Source organism: Dendrobium catenatum, unplaced genomic scaffold, assembly GCF_001605985.2.
Source record: "Dendrobium catenatum unplaced genomic scaffold, ASM160598v2 fragScaff_scaffold_853, whole genome shotgun sequence".
NCBI classification, from domain to species: Eukaryota; Viridiplantae; Streptophyta; class Magnoliopsida; order Asparagales; family Orchidaceae; genus Dendrobium; species Dendrobium catenatum.
The window spans coordinates 6,683,111-6,702,821 of record NW_021319315.1 but is presented as its reverse complement, the minus strand read 5'-3'; the positions used below and the strand labels follow the sequence as shown (position 1 = coordinate 6,702,821).

General features: G+C 36.5%; 1 protein-coding gene across 1 annotated transcript; it reads right to left on the bottom strand.

Annotated features, from left to right (window-relative positions):
- Positions 1 to 223: 223 nt before the first annotated feature.
- On the bottom strand, positions 224 to 19,122 carry LOC110107397. Its single transcript, XM_020837652.2, has 3 exons — positions 17,275 to 19,122; positions 16,105 to 17,153; positions 224 to 713 (listed from the first exon to the last, which is right to left on the bottom strand). The coding sequence occupies exons 1-3, from the start codon at positions 18,661 to 18,663 to the stop codon at positions 593 to 595; spliced, it is 2,559 nt and encodes an 852-aa protein (XP_020693311.1). The 5' UTR covers positions 18,664 to 19,122; the 3' UTR covers positions 224 to 592.
- Positions 19,123 to 19,711: the final 589 nt, after the last annotated feature.

Genomic DNA, 19,711 nt, shown 5'->3' with positions numbered 1-19,711 from the left:
GCTCAGTATTGCTCAGTACTGTGAATACCGAACGTAAGCTGTGTCCGGTGACCAAACCTTGCATTCCAATACTAAGATTTCGTTTGGGATAGCTCTTTTATTATTTTATGAAGCAGTTTCTTAATAAAAAAGTTTTTGGAATTTAAATTTTATGTACAAAAAGCTGCTTCTTAAAAGTAAAAAAATATGATTATAAAGGAAGCCTAAAATAAAACCAAACACGGAAGCAAATCTTATGCACGTTAATAAGTTAATCAATTAAACTTACTGAGTCTAAGAAAAAAAGAGGAACAGTTGTCAACTTCAACTGCATGATGAGAAGGAAAGTAATGGAGAGAGGGAAAAAAATGCTCCAGGTAAACAAAAAGATGCCTAGAAAACATGGCTGCTGTTCCGGAAATCCCTGTAAAACAGAAAAGAGATTATCTTCTACCTATCAAGGTTGCAGGAATGCAAGTAATCCATCTATTCATGCTGGAAAGAAGAAAAGTTCCTATCGTTTAGGGTTTAGGAGGATGCACTGCAGCAAGGTTTTCCTTCGGTATCCTGTACTATCTTGAATGGCTGTAGAGTTTTTTACATCCTGTACTATTTATTGATTGAATGACCACACAGAAGGTGCATCTGGTCCTCTCGAGAAAAGGCTTCCAACATTTGCACTTCTAGAATTGAGGTTCACAGCTTCCTGAGGACCGTATGAAGCCAGTTCGTCTCTGATAAGAAAACAAAAAGTAAAGGTTGGTCAGTACCTGCTTAACAATCTAATAATTTGAATGAAAGCCATTAAAATGAGCATTAATATGACCACAGGTAGAAAATTCAATTTGAATGAGAACAAGTCTGTAATTCTTTTGCAGAAACCTTAAAACCATGAGAGCAATAAACATGCATGGCAGCCACAGCAAAAATTGGGGCAAAAAATGTGCTCACATAAAGTTTTCCATTACAAATATCAACTCCACTTCCACTTTCATTATACATGTACCAAAAGCAGGGGCGGAACCCCTTTAATACTGGGAGGGGATAACCCCTTCCTAAATTTTTTTTTTTTTTAATTATATGATTATTTAGGTAATTTGTCTCCCTCAATTTATTTTTTGTCTTTATTACAAGGATTTTTAGGCAATTGCCCCCCCTAAAAGTTTTAAAATACTAAGGTCAAACCCCGCCAGGGTTTGCTGCCCCCTTAGACCCCCGACATATCTGCCAACAGTTATTTAAAAGTTTGTCCCCGCTGAAAATTATGGCTGGTTCTAACCCTGACCAAAAGGAGTGTGTTTTCCATACGGAGGCATCCATTTTTTAACGGTCATTTTCCCCTGAACCATTTGTGATCCATCCTGCTTTATACTTTCGGTCCTACTCACTAGAAAGCACTATTAAGTCATTACCAAGCAATACATATTATTTCCATAATCTGCATCTGAGTAATGGAGACATAAAATTCCCAAGAAAAAATCAAGTGCCATAACCAATCCTGGAAGTGGAGTATTGCTGCAGAAAGGAGTCAAAGGACAAAAAATTCACTGCTGTTGGCACATCAATATAAATTTTAGAGTCATAATCTCGAATTATCTTTCTTTCAACTATAGATTGGATGATTAACAGTATAGATAATTTAATAACCTGGAAACCAGGAAAAATATTCTTATTAAAGAAAAAAAAGATAAGAAAAAAGAAAGTGCAGTTGATTCCATTCAATAAGCACACTTGTTATCTGCCTCAACTGAGATTATAAAAATTAAGTTGAATAGTAAGCAATATAAATTAATTATAGACGGAATTTTCAAAGGGACAGCCTTTCTAAGCATCCCAAGAAATCAATAGCTACCATTAAAGCTTTATGCTGACCAAAAAAAAAAAAGATTTAAAGCTTCAAAAGTTATTTTAGCCTAAACGAGAAGGCTTGACAAAGATCTAAATGTACTGGCAAAGCTCTCAATGAAACTTGCAAGAACGAGAAAATTCTCGCTGCAACTAGAGCAGAGGTTGTAGCACAAATCATTAGAAAATTTTCATAAGATAGAAATAGCTTGAACAATAAGAACAATACAATAGATAAGGCCTTCTCCAGCCGTTCGACAAACGAGCGAATGGCGTCGCTAAAATGGCCCAATGGAACGCAAATTTTTTCGCCAATTGGTCTCAAATTTTGGTTATAAGGATATTTTTGGATTCTCTTTACTATTTCTCTTTGTATTTGGTTCAATGCTCCCTAACAATAACATCTCTACACAATGTGTTTAATTATGTTGGGGCAATTGCCTAAAGATTATAGTATTTTAAAACTTTTAGGGGGGCAATTGCTTAAAAACCAGTGTAATAAAGACTTAAAAATACATGGAGTGAGACAAATTATCTAAAGAATCATATAATAAAGATTTTTTTTTTTTTTTTGAGCAAGCGCGGGGGGTTTTTTGGGGGGGGGGGGGGGGGGGGGGGGGGGGGAATAGCCCCCCTTGGCCTTAAGGTCGGTCCACCCATGCATTTAAGCAATGGGAAGGTTGCATGTTTTGGAGATTTCATCTTCCTTGGTGCATCATAGAGTCCTCCATTTGGTCAAGGCTTTAGGAGGAATTTGCTTCAAACTTTGCGGCGGCAAATGGTAACGATAAAGGCTATATCAAGCAAGTCAGCAATGAAGGTTGTGTTGGTTATAGATAGGGTAACAACAAGAGAAGGCCGGCAATGGAGGCAAAGTAGTACAAAAAACTCAAAAATTTGCAATGTGACCGAAGGCTCTGATACCATGTTAAATTCAGAGAATTGGAAAGAGAAAATGCTTAATTTTATTGCACAAAACTATCTCTATTTATAGATCTATATAAGATATCTTAAAAAAAGAAACAAATAATTACAAAATCATGCTTAATTGCTCTAATATAATCCTTCCTAGATCAGCCAACTAAATATGGAAGGAGAATGGCGTGTGATCCAGGTGAGACTCCCACGGATTCTCATTCTAATTGTGGGATCAAAATGCCAAGGGGCACCTAGGATTTAACATATGCAATATCCACTTCCATTATATAGAGCAAGGATATTTGTACGTTATTTTTTATAAGATAAAAATCTTATGAAAATTTTTTGGCATAAAAAAAAAAAAAGCTTTGCATCTGCTTTTCACCTCCAGCCATATGGAAGAATAGAAATTAGAAATAGCAATGTAGGAAATATGATGCGTTGTCTTATTTTTAGTAGCTTATGAATTTGAATTTTTTACTACATATGACTAAATTTGTTACAACAGCTCTGTAAGCACTAGCATTGAAAAATCATTCTTTGAAGCGGTTTATTGGTCACAGACTCACAATTCAATAAGCATATGGATCTCATTAACTTACCTATGCATTTATATTCTAATTTTATGACAATACTTTTTAAACAAATGCATAAGTTGTATTATAATGTTAAAACACAAATTGATTTGTAAAATGAAAAGTATAAAACCAACCAAGATGCTCAATAAAAACGAACCAAACAGCCACCGGTCCCCCTTGTGGGGCCCATTATAAAGAGGAGCGGGCATTTTAGGAGGGAATTAAATTTTAGAAGGGTTGTTTAGTAATTATAATTATATTGGTATTCTTTAAATAGATGGGAAGGGTTAGGGTTAGGATTGGGATTGTTTTTGTTGAATTTGGGGATTTCTCTTAGGTTTGCTTGGGCTCTAGCAGCCGACTAGGGATCGGGAGAGCCGGATCTTCTTCTCAAATTGAAGATCTATTGTATCTTATTTGTTTTCTTCCACTTTTCATCAATTATCAAATTTTCCTAGTGTTTTACCACTTGTTTCCAAACAAATTGGTATCATAGAGCTTTCTTGAAAGAAAAAACAAGTTCTCTTCGTTGTTTTTTAGATTGGAGCCTGTTGGCTCAAGAAAAATGGCACGAATGCATGAATCCCGCTTTGCAGCCGTAGGATTCCACTTCCCTTAAGTCAGATTGAAATTAACCAGATTTCCCCTGAGGGTAGTGTCAGGGTTTATAGATCTGGGGTTCTTACTTCCTATGAGCGCAAGCGCCCATAGTTAATTACCCCTCTTACAACGTAAGAGAGAACTCTCGATTAAGCATGAAATAAATTTTAAATATTTTTGGTCTCAATAATGGGGAAATGGAGGTAAACCCGATCAAGATCCCATGGTTCCGTCGTCCCGGGTATACCATAGATTTCAATCTACCAACACTAACAATCATTGACCGTAGTGTCCAGGGAATCTGATTAGCAGCCATGGGTTGCCTCCTCTCAGGGATCCCGAGTAGATTGAAGTGCTTAGATGTTGATTTTAGTTTGATTTAATTTGGGTTGGGGCTTATGGCTTCCTTAGAAGTTGCCTGTTAATTTATTTAGTTTGGGGCTTACGGCTCCAATTAGAAGTTGCCCAGAGATTTATTTAGTTTGGGGCTTACGGCTCCAGTTAGGAGTTGCCCGTAGAATTTCAGTTGAATAGGTCTTATGACTTTCTTAGAAGTTGCCTAATGGTAGGTCTTACGACCTAGCCCTGTAAGCTAAGCGGCCCGAGTTATGGGTCTTACAACCAAGTCCTATAGACTAGGATGCCCAGGTGAGGGATTTAGGTTTGTGTTATCACCTAAACATTTTCCTCAAATGTCGGACTTACGGCTTCTATTAGAAGTGGTCGGGGTTTTAATTGGGTTTAGGGGTTAGGTCAATTTCCACCTAAAACTTTCCCCTAAGGTCGGGCTTTTGGCTTTCCTACGAAAGTTGCCGGAAAGCGGGTCTTACAACCAAGTTCCTATAAACAAGGCTGCCCATTAATTTTGAGTTTGATTATTTGGAGAGATTTTAAGAGCTTTTGTTTGAGTTGAGAGTTATTTGAGTTGTGTTATTTGTAGGTTGAGTTTGTTTTGAGGGTTGATTGCTTTGTATATATGTCTATAAAGATGAAATTTACAAAACAATTTGACCATAAAAATGTGAGTTTATGTTTCCAACAATTCTATGTAATATCATATGATCAGTACATAGTTGCTTGGGGAAGAAGCTCTAGTTTGATATAGCATGTAATCAATGTCGTCCCTTTAGATATGATCAGTTGTAGTCATAACAGGATTATAATGACTTTCATAAATACATTCATGTCATTATACTTTAAGATGGCATGTCATTATATTTTAAGATGATTGGATAAAATTTCTCAATGAACAAAGTCATCAATTTATGCTATTAAGACATGCATTTGTTCTATGCATGACATGTATCAATGAAGAATTGAGAGCGAGTTTGTTTCCTTCTGTTGCCGGCTTAAAAAAAAATAATCTGCTAAATAGCATCTGATTCACCATCATCGACTAAACCATTAAAGAGAAATATCAATTCCCACTACCTTAGTAAATGTTTAAATTATCTAAGATGCGATGGAATTTTTAATATTTATTTATTTATTTATTTTAAAGAGATAAAGGAATGGTAAAGGAATTTTTTTTATAAATATAATTTTCCTGTTCTCAACTACTTTTTTATAGTTGAATTTATTTGCAGAAGTTAGCTCTAAAAGGGTGAATTGGCATTGACATGAGCGCATAGTAGCTTCTTAATACAATCAATAAATTAAATGTTCTCTAACTTAATTTTTTTTTTAGAGATCTGCGTTTTTTTTCAAAAATTCACTAAGTTCAGAATTTTCAAGAAAACTTCGTCGTTTCAGATGTGGCTGTCAAAGTTGTTGGGCTATGACTCTGAGATCCAATATAGGCCAATGCTAGAGAACAAGGCGACTGATGTCTAATCTAGATGCATGGGGAGCTCTAAGAGTTGGCCATTTTGGTATCGCTGATGCTCATGCAAAATGAGGGGCTAAGAGGGATTAGGACGGACCTACTGAAATATAAGACTAGCCACCCTGGCTATTCTCTAGAAGGGGAGAGAATGTTGTACCATGTGAGGTTTATGCTGCCACATACCTCAATTCATATTTCTCACCTGTTGCAGGAGTTCCATGGCAGCACTATTGAGGCCATTCTAATGTGCACTAGGCATACAAGAGACTGGTAGCAGAATTGTATTGAAAGGGGATGCATAGGGATGTTGAGGAGATGCTTCTAGGTGTAAGGTATGCTAGAGAAACAAGCGCATGGCTATGGTTCCATGGGGATTATTTCAACCATGGATCTTCCAGACATAGTGTAGGAGGAGGTCACCATGGATTTCATAGATGGGCTACCCCGATCTGAGGGGTTTATAGTGATTCTACTGGTAGTTATCAGGTTGAGCAAATATGCTCATTTCATTCCCTTAAAACACCCATACAGGAAAGTGACAGTGGTAGCATCATTCATCAAAGAAGTGGTCAGATTACATTGGACTGTAGAATTGATAGTTTCCAACCGGGAAGGGTGTTTCTCAGGCATTTCTGAAGAGAGTTGTTTAGGCTGCTAGGAACAATTCTAAAGAGGAGCACCGCTTACCACCCTCAGACAGACAGACAGACAAACGGAGGTAGTAAATAGAAGCCTGGAGACTTACCTGCGGTGTTTTGCTTCAGAGACACCTCAGTTGTGGGCCAAGTGGCTAGCATGGGAAGAGTACTGGTACAACACTTTATATCATTCGGCTTCTCAAATGACTCCTTTCAAAATATTATACGAAAGAGACCCTCCACACTTTGTGCATTTTGGACAGAGGATTATAACAATCTCTTCAGTAGATCAGTACTTAGAGGAAATAGATAGGGTGTTGGAAGAATTGAAGAGGCACTTGTTGATGGCATAATAAATTGTGAAGAAGTAGGCAAATAAACACATAAAGGACATCCAGATCGAAGTGGGGGATAGAGTGTTCTTAAAGTTGTGGCCCTGCCAACAGAAGATGAACGTCAACAGGAGGAATGAGAAGCTAGCCCCAAGGTACTTTGGCCCATATGAGGTATTGGATAGGATTGGAGCAGATGAATACCGCTTGAGATTACCATTGACCGCTACTATACATCCAATGTTTCACGTATCCCAACTGACAAGAGCTATTGGGGATCATGCAGCTAGTTCAGAGTTACCTGTGACACTGACAGATGATTTAGAGGTGTTATAGAATCACAAGATTTGAAAGGAGTTTGACATGGAGAAGAAGGGACCAAGGAGGTTATGATAAAATGGAAGAACTTACTGGATTATCACGTACGAGAGGGTGAAGCATCAGTTTCCATTCTTTCACCTTGAGGACAATGTGATTCTTTAGGAGGGGAGTATTGTTAGACCGATCCAGCAGGACCAGCATCAACGTCGGACCCTGGTTTACTCCAGGCGGACCAAACAGCCGTCGTCCCCCTTGTAGGGCCCCATTATTTGAATAGAAATTTAAAGAGGAGGTTTAGGAGAGAATTAAATTTGGGAGGGGTTGCTTAGCGATTATAATTATATTGATATTCTTTAAATAGATGGGAAGAGTTAGGGTTATCTTTATTTTAGCTGAATTTGGGGATTTCTCTTTGGTTTGTTTGGGCTCTAACCGCCCTCTACAGATTGGGAGGGCCGGGATTTATCTCAAATTCTGCTTGAACTTTGTTGAAATTCCAAATTTCAGCCAAGCTCTTTTTGATTTCTGCACTTGAAGGGTGGCTGAAGTAAAAGTGTTGAATTGAAGTTTAATGTGTAAAAAACTGATAAGACAAGAAAAATCCTAGAAAGAAAAAATTTAAGGTTTTGTTCATCCCTTCGTCCCAAAACATCAAATAGAACATATTCTATTTGTTCAGAATCAAAAACATTATTGGCAGTCTTGAGGTATTTATATATTTAATATGAAGCTCTTAAGTGCTTAAAATGGGCATAGCGTCTCAATAATAGATTAATTTTAGGTAGGCCACAAATATTGTGAATTATAGACGTATTTGGAATCAACTAACATGCACGAAACCAATTCAACACATTAATTTATATGGCACGGTGCATGCAAGCAGTACAGCTAGTTTGATGGGGCTCACAAGGGCACTAAAATACGTGAAAGAAATTAGCATAGTTGAGAATTGAGCTATGCAAATAAAAACTAATAAAATAATGTGCTAAGAATCAATAAACTTCAGTAACGTTAAAACCTTTTCATCTGACTGTACACCAACAAATTTTCATCCAACAAAACAAGACAAGTGCAACTACCATTGTTAAGAATAATAAAGGGTGTACAAATTTCAAAATATAAAAAGTAAGAAAAAAGAAATCATGAGAAATATATACAGTGCAGCCATGATCATATCAATTAAAATTTTATATCATGATGAAGAGGCAGGTGGATAAGTTTTCTGCATTGAATGGTAGTGGTAGTATCTTAGAACCATCAAACTGATACCAACGCAGCTTTTTATAAATGGACTACATGCATATCAAAAATTTGGCTTAGAATGAAAAAGTGCTGGAAAATGGTAACTTGCCTCAATCTCTCATCTAACTGTTTATTTAGTGATTTAAAATACAGGTGGAAAATTGAAAAGCAAACTAAAAGTAAATCATAATAAATTTTACTTTTAGTAGACAATAATATTTTCATAAAAGCATGAAAATTAATTACCATTAAAAGTCATAATTCGATCATTAAAAATATAATTAAGCTAAACTTCAAGGGGGTTAATCAAAATCACCACCATTTGTAATGAAAAGTCCTATAAAACAAACATTTTTGTTCTTCATTATGTTTCACCTAAATGGAGAGCAGCTGTGTGGAGATTATACACAGTATAAAAATTAAAATATTTAGGCGTAGAGTCTTGTAAGAACAATTATTTGAAGCCCATAGTGTAGACATGATTTGCTTCACTATATTTCTTTTAAATCTAACATATAAGGTGTCTCACTATATTAATCCTAAATCTATAGTTATGGGGAAACTATGGACCAACTTTAGCAATTAGTTGTGATATAAGGAGATGTTTGGTTTGAAGTAAAAGGGGGTAAAATATTTCAAATGCATGAGTTTGGATAATATTTGGTGTTTGGTTTAAAGTAAACCAAATACAATGTAAAATTTTAGGGATTGTTTGGTTGGAAAACAAAATGGTGTAAAGTATTCCAAATGCAGGGGTTTTAGAAATTGTGGTGTTTGATTGGAATACAAAGTGGAGTAAAGTAAAGTAAATGTAGTGTAAACCATTTTAGTTCATTTTTTGAAGTAAACAAAGCTCATCCGAGTTGAGCAAAAACCATTTACACCATAAGCAAGCTCGTTTGACCTCCGCCCACCGCCGCCGCCCACCACTACTGCCACCTCCCGCGCCGGCCACCACCATTTTTGAACTTTACACTACATTCATTACTTCAAACCAAACAAAAAATCATTCAATTTGATTTACTTTACATTCATCCAAACAACTCTAAAGTATTCATTTTACATTGCATTCATATTACACTATGGGGATGTTTGGTTAGATGCATTTAGGTTGTACAGTAATCCAAATGCATGGGGTTTTGATAATTTGGGTTTTTGGTTGGATGAAAAATATATTCAAGGTAAAGTAAAGCAAATGCAATGTATTCCATTTTAGTTCATTTTTTGTGTATTTGGAATTCCTCGGATTTGGATGATTTCCAAGTACACCATAAACTCAAGGCATTGCTACCCCTTGCCAGACACATCCATGCGCCGACCAGCTACTGCCGCCCACAGCCGGCCGCCGCTTCTTGCCACCCTAGCCACCACTATTCACTTTGCATTGCAATCACTTCAAACCAAACAAATATATATATATATATATTTCTTTTACACTATATTTCTTTTACATTGCATTGCTTTTACACTGTATTCTTTTTTCAAGCAACCAAACAGCCCCTACATTCCTTTTACAGTGCATTCCTTTTTAGCCAACCAAATAGTCCTTTAGGGGGTCTAGATTTTCATAAGATGAACAATCAAATATAACTGGTTTTTATGGACGACTAACTTGAACATCTTCACAGAAAGGCCGATACACAAGACAACTTACTCTTGGATGACTTGATTGCCTATGATTCCATCACCCAACTCTAGGATCCCATTGTCCTTAAAATAGAAAAATGCATGATAACCAAACCTATGATTCCATCACCAAATTCTTGGATCACATTGTGTTCCATAATTGAAAAAGGGATGACAACAAGAAAATAACAGCTTAAGAAAGTAGTGTTTACTATGTCTCTAAAAAAAATTGAGTGTCAGAAATAGCATGTAGCTTGCGCCATGATCACCATTCTCCTATTATAGCATGTGGGCTCCGAAAATTCGCACCCCGACCTCCCTGCGCCTGCGCTTTTTGCTTTCGAGGGGAGTTTTAACTTATTAAGTTCCAGGGTAAATTTTCAGAAGGTGGATTAAGTTTGAAGATAAGACACACCCAGAGATTTCACCCTCATTTTGCGAGTAATTTATGATATGAGTTCTAGTTTCCTATAGGCGCAAGCCCCTATAGTTAATTACCCCTCCCAATCACAAGAGAGAACTTTCGATTAAGGCTAGTCGTTGATAAGATACATTGTATCCTCAGATACATTATATACATAGATACGCAGCATCTGACATATAGTAGCAGCATTGGTTTGGTATTTGAAAGTTTGATATTTAAAATTTAAAAATTTTATCATCTTACACTTAAAGCAGATGGCGGGGGAGTGATGAAGAGCCTGATCAAGATCCCATGTTTCTATCATCCCGGGCCATCGTGGTCCCTAGTCTACCTAATCAAAGGAGGAAGTCAACCCAACCTGACAGAAGGATCCTTGTCAGCAGCCATGTGTTACATCTTCTAAGGGTACCTTATAAGACCTAAGGTCGATGTTTTTCTAAGGGGACAAATTTGAATCCACCTTAGCTGACAGAGGGCTTTGTGTCTTATCGATTATATCATATTGATTCATAACTTAAGGATTTGATGTCATTGGGGAGCATACGGATGATGACCATGACCATAATGTAATTGTGTCATTTCGCGACTAACCACTCAGTTCATATGGTCCCGTCATAACCGTTGACCTGTGGTGTCATTTAATGGTGAAACCACCAGTAAGAGGACACATGCCACGTTGATGAGGACATTGTCAGCATTTTCGACATGTGTACCATCAGGAGACGCCGGAGATCGACGGCTACGATCATGAGTTTATTTTGAGTCATTTTATGTAGTTGTTTATTTGATTTTGTGTTTTTTTCCGTTTTTGCCCTTATGGGTGGTTAGTTGCTATTGTAGCCCAAGGGGCATTTTAGTCTTTCGTTTTCTTTGTCATTGGGAGGTCTATTTATATGGCCATTCTCTTGTAATAATTTAGTTTTGGATGAAATGAAAAATTGCCGCTTATGATCTCTTTGTGAGTTCCCCTCCTCTCTCTCTCAAATCTCTTAGTGAGTTTTGAGAAGACATTTGTCTCCTAGTGGCATCGCTCGGTTGATCTCAATCTTCCTCCATTAAAAGTGCCACCAACAAGAGAGTGAGTGAGAGACCCAAGGTGAGAGTTCTATTTGTTAATTGTGGATTATTGTTTCTCCCCATAGCATTACTCTTTAATTCTATGTTGTCAATTTGATATTGTCCCGTTAATCTAGTTTTAACCGCATGCCTTACTTAATCTTGAATTGATAATTCTGAAAACCTAACTTGGGTAAGCATTAATTCTATAACTAGCAAAGTTTTAAAATCTTATATTAAAATCCCCAAGCAGTTTTCGTTTCCATCGCATGTTGTTTCACATCACACGTCCTTACTGGCAGGAGACAGAATGAGAATGAATCTTAGTGATATGCTCGATAAGACATTAGCTCTTTCTGAGCTAAATTTATTTTTTGAATTGTCAACTTCGGCAAACTGTTGTGGATGGTGGATGGTGTTTACTTTAAGTGTTTGATAATTAGTTTTAATTTTAAATATTCTTGAGTTTTGGTACTTTGGAGTTTTGAATTTTATGGGCATTTAAAGGCATCTTAAATGCTTGTGATCCCCTCTAATTAAGATTTTTATTCAACACAGCCATCATCGAGGTATTCATACGTTATTTCAAAATATTTGTATTTTGTAAAAGTTTGAGTACATTTGAAAATGTATGATCCACTTCAGTTGAGATTTACATTCATTGAGGAGTTAATAAACATTTTGTTTTGTTGATTGAACCTTGTCGACTATGTTCATTTGTCGACAAATGATCGGTTAGAATCTAAACTTATTTCTTGACCTGTGCAACATCCTTAGTCGTCACGTGTGTACTTTAAACATGCTCTTCGGGACCCACGCGGGTATATGTCGTTAGATATATTTCATGCAATACATTCATGCTTACACTGTATGATTTTTGAAATGCAATTGCAGTGTCAAATTACACACTAGAGCAAAACTCTCTGCTCATTACAAATACATGCCAGAGGAAGTTTTTTTTTTTTTGAAATGCACTTATAATGTCAAATGACATACTAGAGTGATATCCTCTCCATCCTACCAATGCATACAAGAGGTCATTTTGAAATGCAATAGCGTCGGTTCAACTGGTTAACCATCGAAGCGGCTCCGATTTGGCTGAACACCAGTTTAATAAATAATTTTTTTATTTAAATAAATTTTATAATTATATTATATTTTATTAATTTAAATATATTTTTAAAATCATATGTTTATGTAAATAAATTTAATCAGAATATAAAACTGGTAGCTTGCCACATCATGCAACTTTACTTTTTATTTGTGGTTTATGTGTTACACTACATAAAGAAAACAACTTAAAATCCCCCTATGATATGGGACTAAAAACCTGTTAGAATTTTGCATGAGCTTAAACTATCAAATATTCAAATTGCTTGGGATACAAATTTGGGTTAAAAATGCATAATTTTTTTATATTATATTACTATTTTTATTAAAATTTGTATTTATATTTATACAGTTATATTAAAAAATTTTAAGTTTAAGACCTACTTATTATGCATATAATATATATATATATAATGCATTCTTAGTTAAAATTTTAATTATTACCTAATTTCTATCATATTTAAATAATTTTAGTATTTATTACATCTTCCGGTTCGACCTCAGTTGAACCATCAAACCGTAAACCTCTCCTTCTTCTGGTTCGTTGATCGGTCTGGATTTCACAACCCTGCTCAGAACACAGAACTCAGCCATATCTCGACCTCCAAACAATAAACCAATCCATTTCCCAATCTTCTATGCCTAATCACCCCGGTTAGCTCTGCTAGCCAGTTTCTCCCTCAGCATGAAAAGCAATCATAAGCCGGCCATTGCAAAGGGGATGCGGGATAAAAGAATATATTGCTAAATATGTCAGGGAAAAGTCATTAATGTGAGTAGCTGAGCGAAAAGATATTACTGACTCCATTTGAAAAATGGCAAGAGCGTTCCGTAGGGAAGTGTAGGACGATACATGGTATTGCAAGGATAATTATGAGCAATAGTAAATCTGCAGTAGAAAGGATATGTCTGAAGGATATGACAACAGGAAATGAATACAGGTAAAAGGGAAAGCAGTAAAATTTATAGAAACAATAACAGTTTGATAGCTTGAATCCTATAACAACTTTGGTACTTCATAAGTTGCAGTGGAAGGTGAGACTTATTCACAAATTATGGAAGCCAATTAAACAAAACACAGCACCAACTTTTGATCAAACCATATGACCAGCTAATCTAGTTTGTAGGCATATACTTGTACAAGAAAAATCTTAAAGGTCCAAAAATCAGTGACGCTTCAAGATGAGATGCCCACCAGTTAAGTTGTATTCATTCTTAGACACATGTAGTGGGGAGAATGACAACTTTCAAAAACAATGTTTTGAAAGCTCCAAAGATAAATTAGCAGCATATATATACCACTGCTCTGAAATATTACATTGCCTTCAATTTTTGGCGACAACGATAAAGTAATTTCAAGTAAAAATTGAGAGATTTATTAGGAAATGATCTTATAAAAATGTAAAGCAATTCTTTAAAAAAAAAAGTAATTATTAATATGCATGAAGGGCATGCTAATCATGCCTTAGCTGTAAATAATACAATTGTACTTTGATCATCAATCATAGATCTATCTTGGTTGTCGATAGAAGTATGTTAAGCCATGGCTGCCAGGAGTAACTTATAACTATACCTTAGTTGTAAGCGATAGTTAGGTGACTGTCTTCATTATGAGTGACAGCATGTTAATCATTTTAGTTGGTAGACATTAAAGATATTCAACTTTTACCAGACTATAGGATATAAAAAAATAACAATAGTTATATTAAATATGGATGAAGGATGACTCTAATTTCTGGACATTCAAACAAATTAATGAAGAATCAAGTGCATAAATAATAAAAGTAAACTACATGAGTAAATATTTATTGTTCTCAGTTTTCACTATTAGGATTTCGTTCTTGTATGTTCAAAGCTTTACTCCCATTTCAACTTGTAGCTACGAAACTACCAATAGTAATATCAACACCACTGTTCAAAAATATTATCCTGCCGTAGTTTTTGGCTGCAACGATAAAGTAATTCAAGAAGACATTGAGAAACTTGTTAGGAAATGATCCTACAAAAATTTAAAGCAATTCATTGTAGAAAAAGGAATTTTTAATATGCATGAGAGGGTGCTAATCATGCCTTAGTTTTAAATAATAAAGCCATACTTTATCTTCAGTGATAGTTCTTCCCATCTTTATTGTCAAAAAAGGCAAGTTAAATAATGGTTGTCAGCATTAACTTATAACTATGCCTTAGTTGTCAGTTAAAATCAGATAACTAACTATCTCAGTTGTCGATGATAGCATCTTAATACTTTTAGCATTGATAAACTTTAGAGATATTCAACTTTCACTGGATTGTTGGAGATCAAGAATTAATAACAGTATAGAATATTAAGAAATAAAGATAACTCTAGTTGTTGGGGATCCAAAAAAAATTATTGGTAGATCAAGTACAATTATATTGTATTAATGTAAATAAATATTTAAAGTAAATTGTATGAGTAAATATTTCTTCTTTTCTCTTCTCAATGGTTAGGATTTGACTCTCAAATTACCAAGGTCTTAGAAATCCCTTATAGACTTGCAGCTACAAAACTACTATACCGTTGTAGAAAATATTATCTTACCACCATTTTTTGGCAACAACGATAATGTAATTCAACTATACATTGAGAATTTTATTTGGAGATGACCTAACAAAATTTAAAGCAATTCATTTAAACAAAAGGAATCTTAATAAGCATCAAGGGGGTGCTAACCATGCCTTATATTTAAATAATACAAATATACTTTGATTGTTACTAATATTTCTTCCTATCTTGGTTTTAGATAGAGATCTGTTAAGCCATGGTTTTCGATGATGGTCAGGTGACCGTCTTGATCGTTGGTGATAGCTTGTTAAAGATTTTAACTTTGGTGGGCCTTAGAGACATTCAAATTTAAATGAATTGTAGAAGATAAAGGATTGATAATAGTAATATAGAATATGATGCTAGGATAACTCCCGGTACTGGAGGTCTAATATATTTTGTTGATAGATCAACTATATTTATACTTGTGTGCAAAAATAGTGAAAAAAGATACTGTACGAGTAATTATTTATTCTTCTCTCTTCTCATGGTGTTAAGATTTGGTTCTTGGATCAACTAAGCCTTAGAACCCCCTTCTCAACTTATCGCTATGAGACAACCTACAACAATATATACGTCACTGCTCAAAAAGATTATCTTGCCTCCAACTTTGACAACAACAATAAAGCAATTCAACAAGACAATGGCATCCAACTTTGACAGCAACAATAAAGCAATTCAACAATACAGTGGAAAATTTATTAGGAAATGATCCTAAAAACATTTAAAGCAACTCATTCCACACAATAAATTCTTAATATGCATGGAGGTGATTTGATAAATCAAATATTATGTAAGAAAATTCTTTTGCTACACATTTGAAAATATAAATCATGATGTTAATAGCAAAATGAAAGATAAAATTTACAAGGACATCAAACAAGTTACCAAATTGAATTCAAAATATTAAAAATTGAAGAAATTCAATTGCACTTGCATCCAATGCAATCATAAGTGGGGCATTAAAGAAAATTCTTACAGATATAATACAAATTATAAAAATAAGCATCAAACAAAAAAAATTTGGCAATAAATGCAGGTGCTTACTTGGACCAACTACTAGCTTGATCTGTTTCAAAAGCATGCACAGCAGTAGATTTGTTTGGACTACTATAGGTAGCTTCACTCAGAGTAATAGCATCCATAAGATTAGAAGGTAGCAAACGATCATCCCCATCAACTTGTAAAGTAGAACGAAAGGGTGAATTCTGCCGCCACATGCCACTTCCATTCAAACTATGACCAAGAGGACTATATGTCCCACAAGTCTGTTGGTGGTTACTAGTATGAACACGCTGAGTAGTGTGATTCTTAGAGATTGGTGGCATTATAGGCTTGTGGGGCAAAGAATGCAAGACATCCTGAAGGTGAGAATTGTTATGTACAACGGGTGAAAACAAATTGGCAGGACAACCTTTCACACCCAGCCCTTCCTGAGCCCATGGACTGCTCCACATTTGCCATGTGCTTTGTTCATGCATATTAGTCGATACATCTGACCTAGGAATACAAAATAGTTGGTCAGATTTGGTATGAATTTGTTCAGGAACATGTAACATTGACAAGGGAGATTCATTAGGGGAAGGCTTGTTCACTGCTGCAGAAGCATAAACACTCCTCAGAAGTGGGGATTGTTCAGCCTTGGTCATTGTACTAAATTCAGCTTCCAAATCCAATGGAAAATTATCAAGTGAATCTGACACAGGCCCTAACAATGAGATCGGAGCTGGAACATAGCATGAGTTTTCAAATGACTCTGCATCTTCTGACACTGAACCCTGTAATGGTTCTTTAACCGGAGAAAATGTTGTTTCAGGCACGTTATGAGAAATTGGATTGCTACTAAATAGAGTACTTGTGGGAGAATAGGCCCTGAATGGTGACGCTTGCCCAACTTGAACTTGGTTATGAGTTGTGCCGTAACTGGGTAGAAAATTTTGGTGGGATTTTTGATCGCCCGGACCTAATAATCTTTCAGGTTTGTCCACATGAGTAGTAGAATTTGAATCAGGATGTGGGAAAACTGCTGAAGAACGAGTAAACAATTGTTTCCAGGACGTTTTGAAACCCGTTTTTTGTTGAACATTTGTGGCTGCCTGGGAAAGGAAAAGAAAAGGCAAAAAATAATCAGCATCTTAAATTCAAATCTCCATGAAATTGGAGGGAAAACACAATGATTTAATAATATCAGCAAAAATGGTGTGAATAAGAACGCACAGGTTGACTCAAGTTGGCATTATGAGCTTTTTCAAAGGCGCTAGACATAGATTTACCAGCAACATAAGCCACAGGGTGAGCATCTCTTCTTTTTACTGTATTTTGAGCATGGTCTATGAACCCAGCGGAAGGCTTAACTGACTTGGCAACAGCAGCAGATTTTTGTGTGTTTCTTCCAAAGAAAGATGAACCACCAAAGCCTCTAGAAGAAGATAACAAAGAACCTTTCATGCCATCAAAATATCTGGGCTTATTCTCCCAGGCTTTACTTCCATGAAAAGCATATGATTTATAATTCCCCCCCATACTCTTCTGCAAATCAAAATTTTCATTCTCACCCTTCTTCATAGTCTCCTGTTTCCTTTCACTTTCCCTACTTGTCCTCTTTTCAAGCTCTTCATCCACTGAATTACTCCTACAAGATGCTCTGTCTTTGTCCTTCTTTCGTCCTCTCCTCCTATCAATTTCCTTTCGACCATCTCCATCCCCATCAAGAATTGAGCCCTTTGAACCCTTCTCAGCAACCATTTTCTCATCACGGAGTTTCCTTCTCTCCTCTACCAGCCTTGCAACCTCTTCCTTCTGCTTCCTCTCTTCCTCTTCCATCATTTCCTTCTTCAATCTAGCCTGTCGCTTCTCCTCTGCCTTCCTTCTAGCCTTCTCCTCTCTGCTCTCCTGGAAATTACCAGAAATCTCCCCTTTCCTTGATGACCCTTTATGATCGGAATCAGAAGATATATCTTCCTTTGAGGAACCAAACCTGAAAAACTTACCAAGAAGCCACCTCATACTCGAGGAAAAAAGGGACAGCAGCTTGCAGGAAAACACCATCACCCCAGAATAAGATATATTTGAACACCGATGATCACTTCCAGTCCAGTACGTTGGAACGGTGCCGACTAAATTGCAATTTCCATCAGCATCACATAACCAACCATGCTTCCCAACAAGATCCGTAATCAGTCCAGGGCCTGCTGTTGAAACAGGAAGGTCAAGAACCGGTTTTTTGGAGATGTGACCACAGTATGAGCACAAGAAACGGCCACCACAGGGGGTCTGGTTACGGTAAGGCGTGTGGCAATTTCGGCAATGACGAGTGGCAGTTTTACGGAGTTTCTGAAGCTCGAGAGCCTCAGCGCGGCGTCTCTCACGGAGGCGGGCAGCACGGCGAGCCCGCCAACTGGAAAGTTGGGGCATTAAGATTTCATACCAGAATAGAGTGGCGAGGAGTACTGCCACACAGGCAAGCCGTGGTGAGGTTATCTCAAAACGCAGAGCCGGCGGTAGGAGCTGTGAGAGACCCCAGAGAAAGATAAACGGGATCACAAGCCAAGGTAACATGGTCGCGACCCGCCGAGACCACCTCTGTATCGCGCAGAGTATACACATTATCCGGAAACTCGATGAATTGAAGCAATCAACGAAAGAAACCCTATAGGTAGCGCAGCGTGAACACGTCTGTTAAAATATAAATATTCAGCGCCTTAACCTCTTTCCAAAATCGTAACTTCCTCTGTTCTTCCAACGTAAAAAAAGGGGATCGCAATATCGCCAACACCAATCAAAACAAAAAGGCCTATCCTTCGACTGCTTGGAGAAGGAACGGGTCGATTAGGGTTTCTTCAGTCCTACGAAGAATTTAATCCTGCGGCGCGGAAAATCGTGGCCGGTTGGAGAGGACGGACAGGAGCAAGCGAAGAGGTATTTGTGTCTTACGTATTCAACTTCGTCCTTAGATATAACCCTAGTCCCTATCTTTCGCGGGTGGTCCGCATTCATGCTTTCATCAGAGGAAAACGACGGGACCAGAGCGATTGCCGTATTTATTTTCTTGTTATCCGCCGGAATAAAAAATTTGTTCGTAAATCTAACCGCCGGTCCGGGAGAAATGATCTGGTGCGGCGTCCGAACTTTAATTTAGTTTGACACGTTGATTTATCACGCCAAAAATTATTTGCAGATTTTTTTAGGTCTTGTCAGTTCGATTGATCAAAGGATTTAAAATTAGCACTTTTTAAAGAGAAAAATCCGTAGAAGCTCTCCAATATTAAATTTTTAAAAAATTTAAATTGATTTTATAATAATTATTTTCCAGAAAATTTAAAATTCTGTCGAAAATCCGACTGAAATTCTACCAGAAAATTCGGCCGAAAATATGTAAGAAATACCACCAAAAAATATGTCGGTAATACGCCGGAAAACCCACCGAAAATATTCCGCCGGAAATTTGTCGTAAAATTCGTTAGAAATTCTAACGGATTTTTATTCGCCGAAAAATTCACCGAAAATCAACCTTTTTTCCTATAGTGTGACCCCTAATTATAAAGGACTGCAGAGGAATGTGTCACAATTTAAGCAACTCATAGTTCAGTGGGACATTCTGCTTGAAGGATGTGAACTTAAAAAATTGGTAGATGTTTATCTTTTTAAAGTCTCC

Bases quoted from the DNA above. Each gene is read 5' to 3' on its own strand.
- LOC110107397 (XM_020837652.2), bottom strand. From the start codon at position 18,663: ATGTGTATACTCTGCGCGATACAGAGGTGGTCTCGGCGGGTCGCGACC. The intron at 17,154-17,274 runs GTGCGTTCTTAT...TTCCTTTCCCAG, and splicing joins ATGCCAACTTGAGTCAACCT to GCAGCCACAAATGTTCAACA. The intron at 714-16,104 runs GTAAGCACCTGC...TTTTCTTATCAG, and splicing joins CAAGCTAGTAGTTGGTCCAA to AGACGAACTGGCTTCATACG.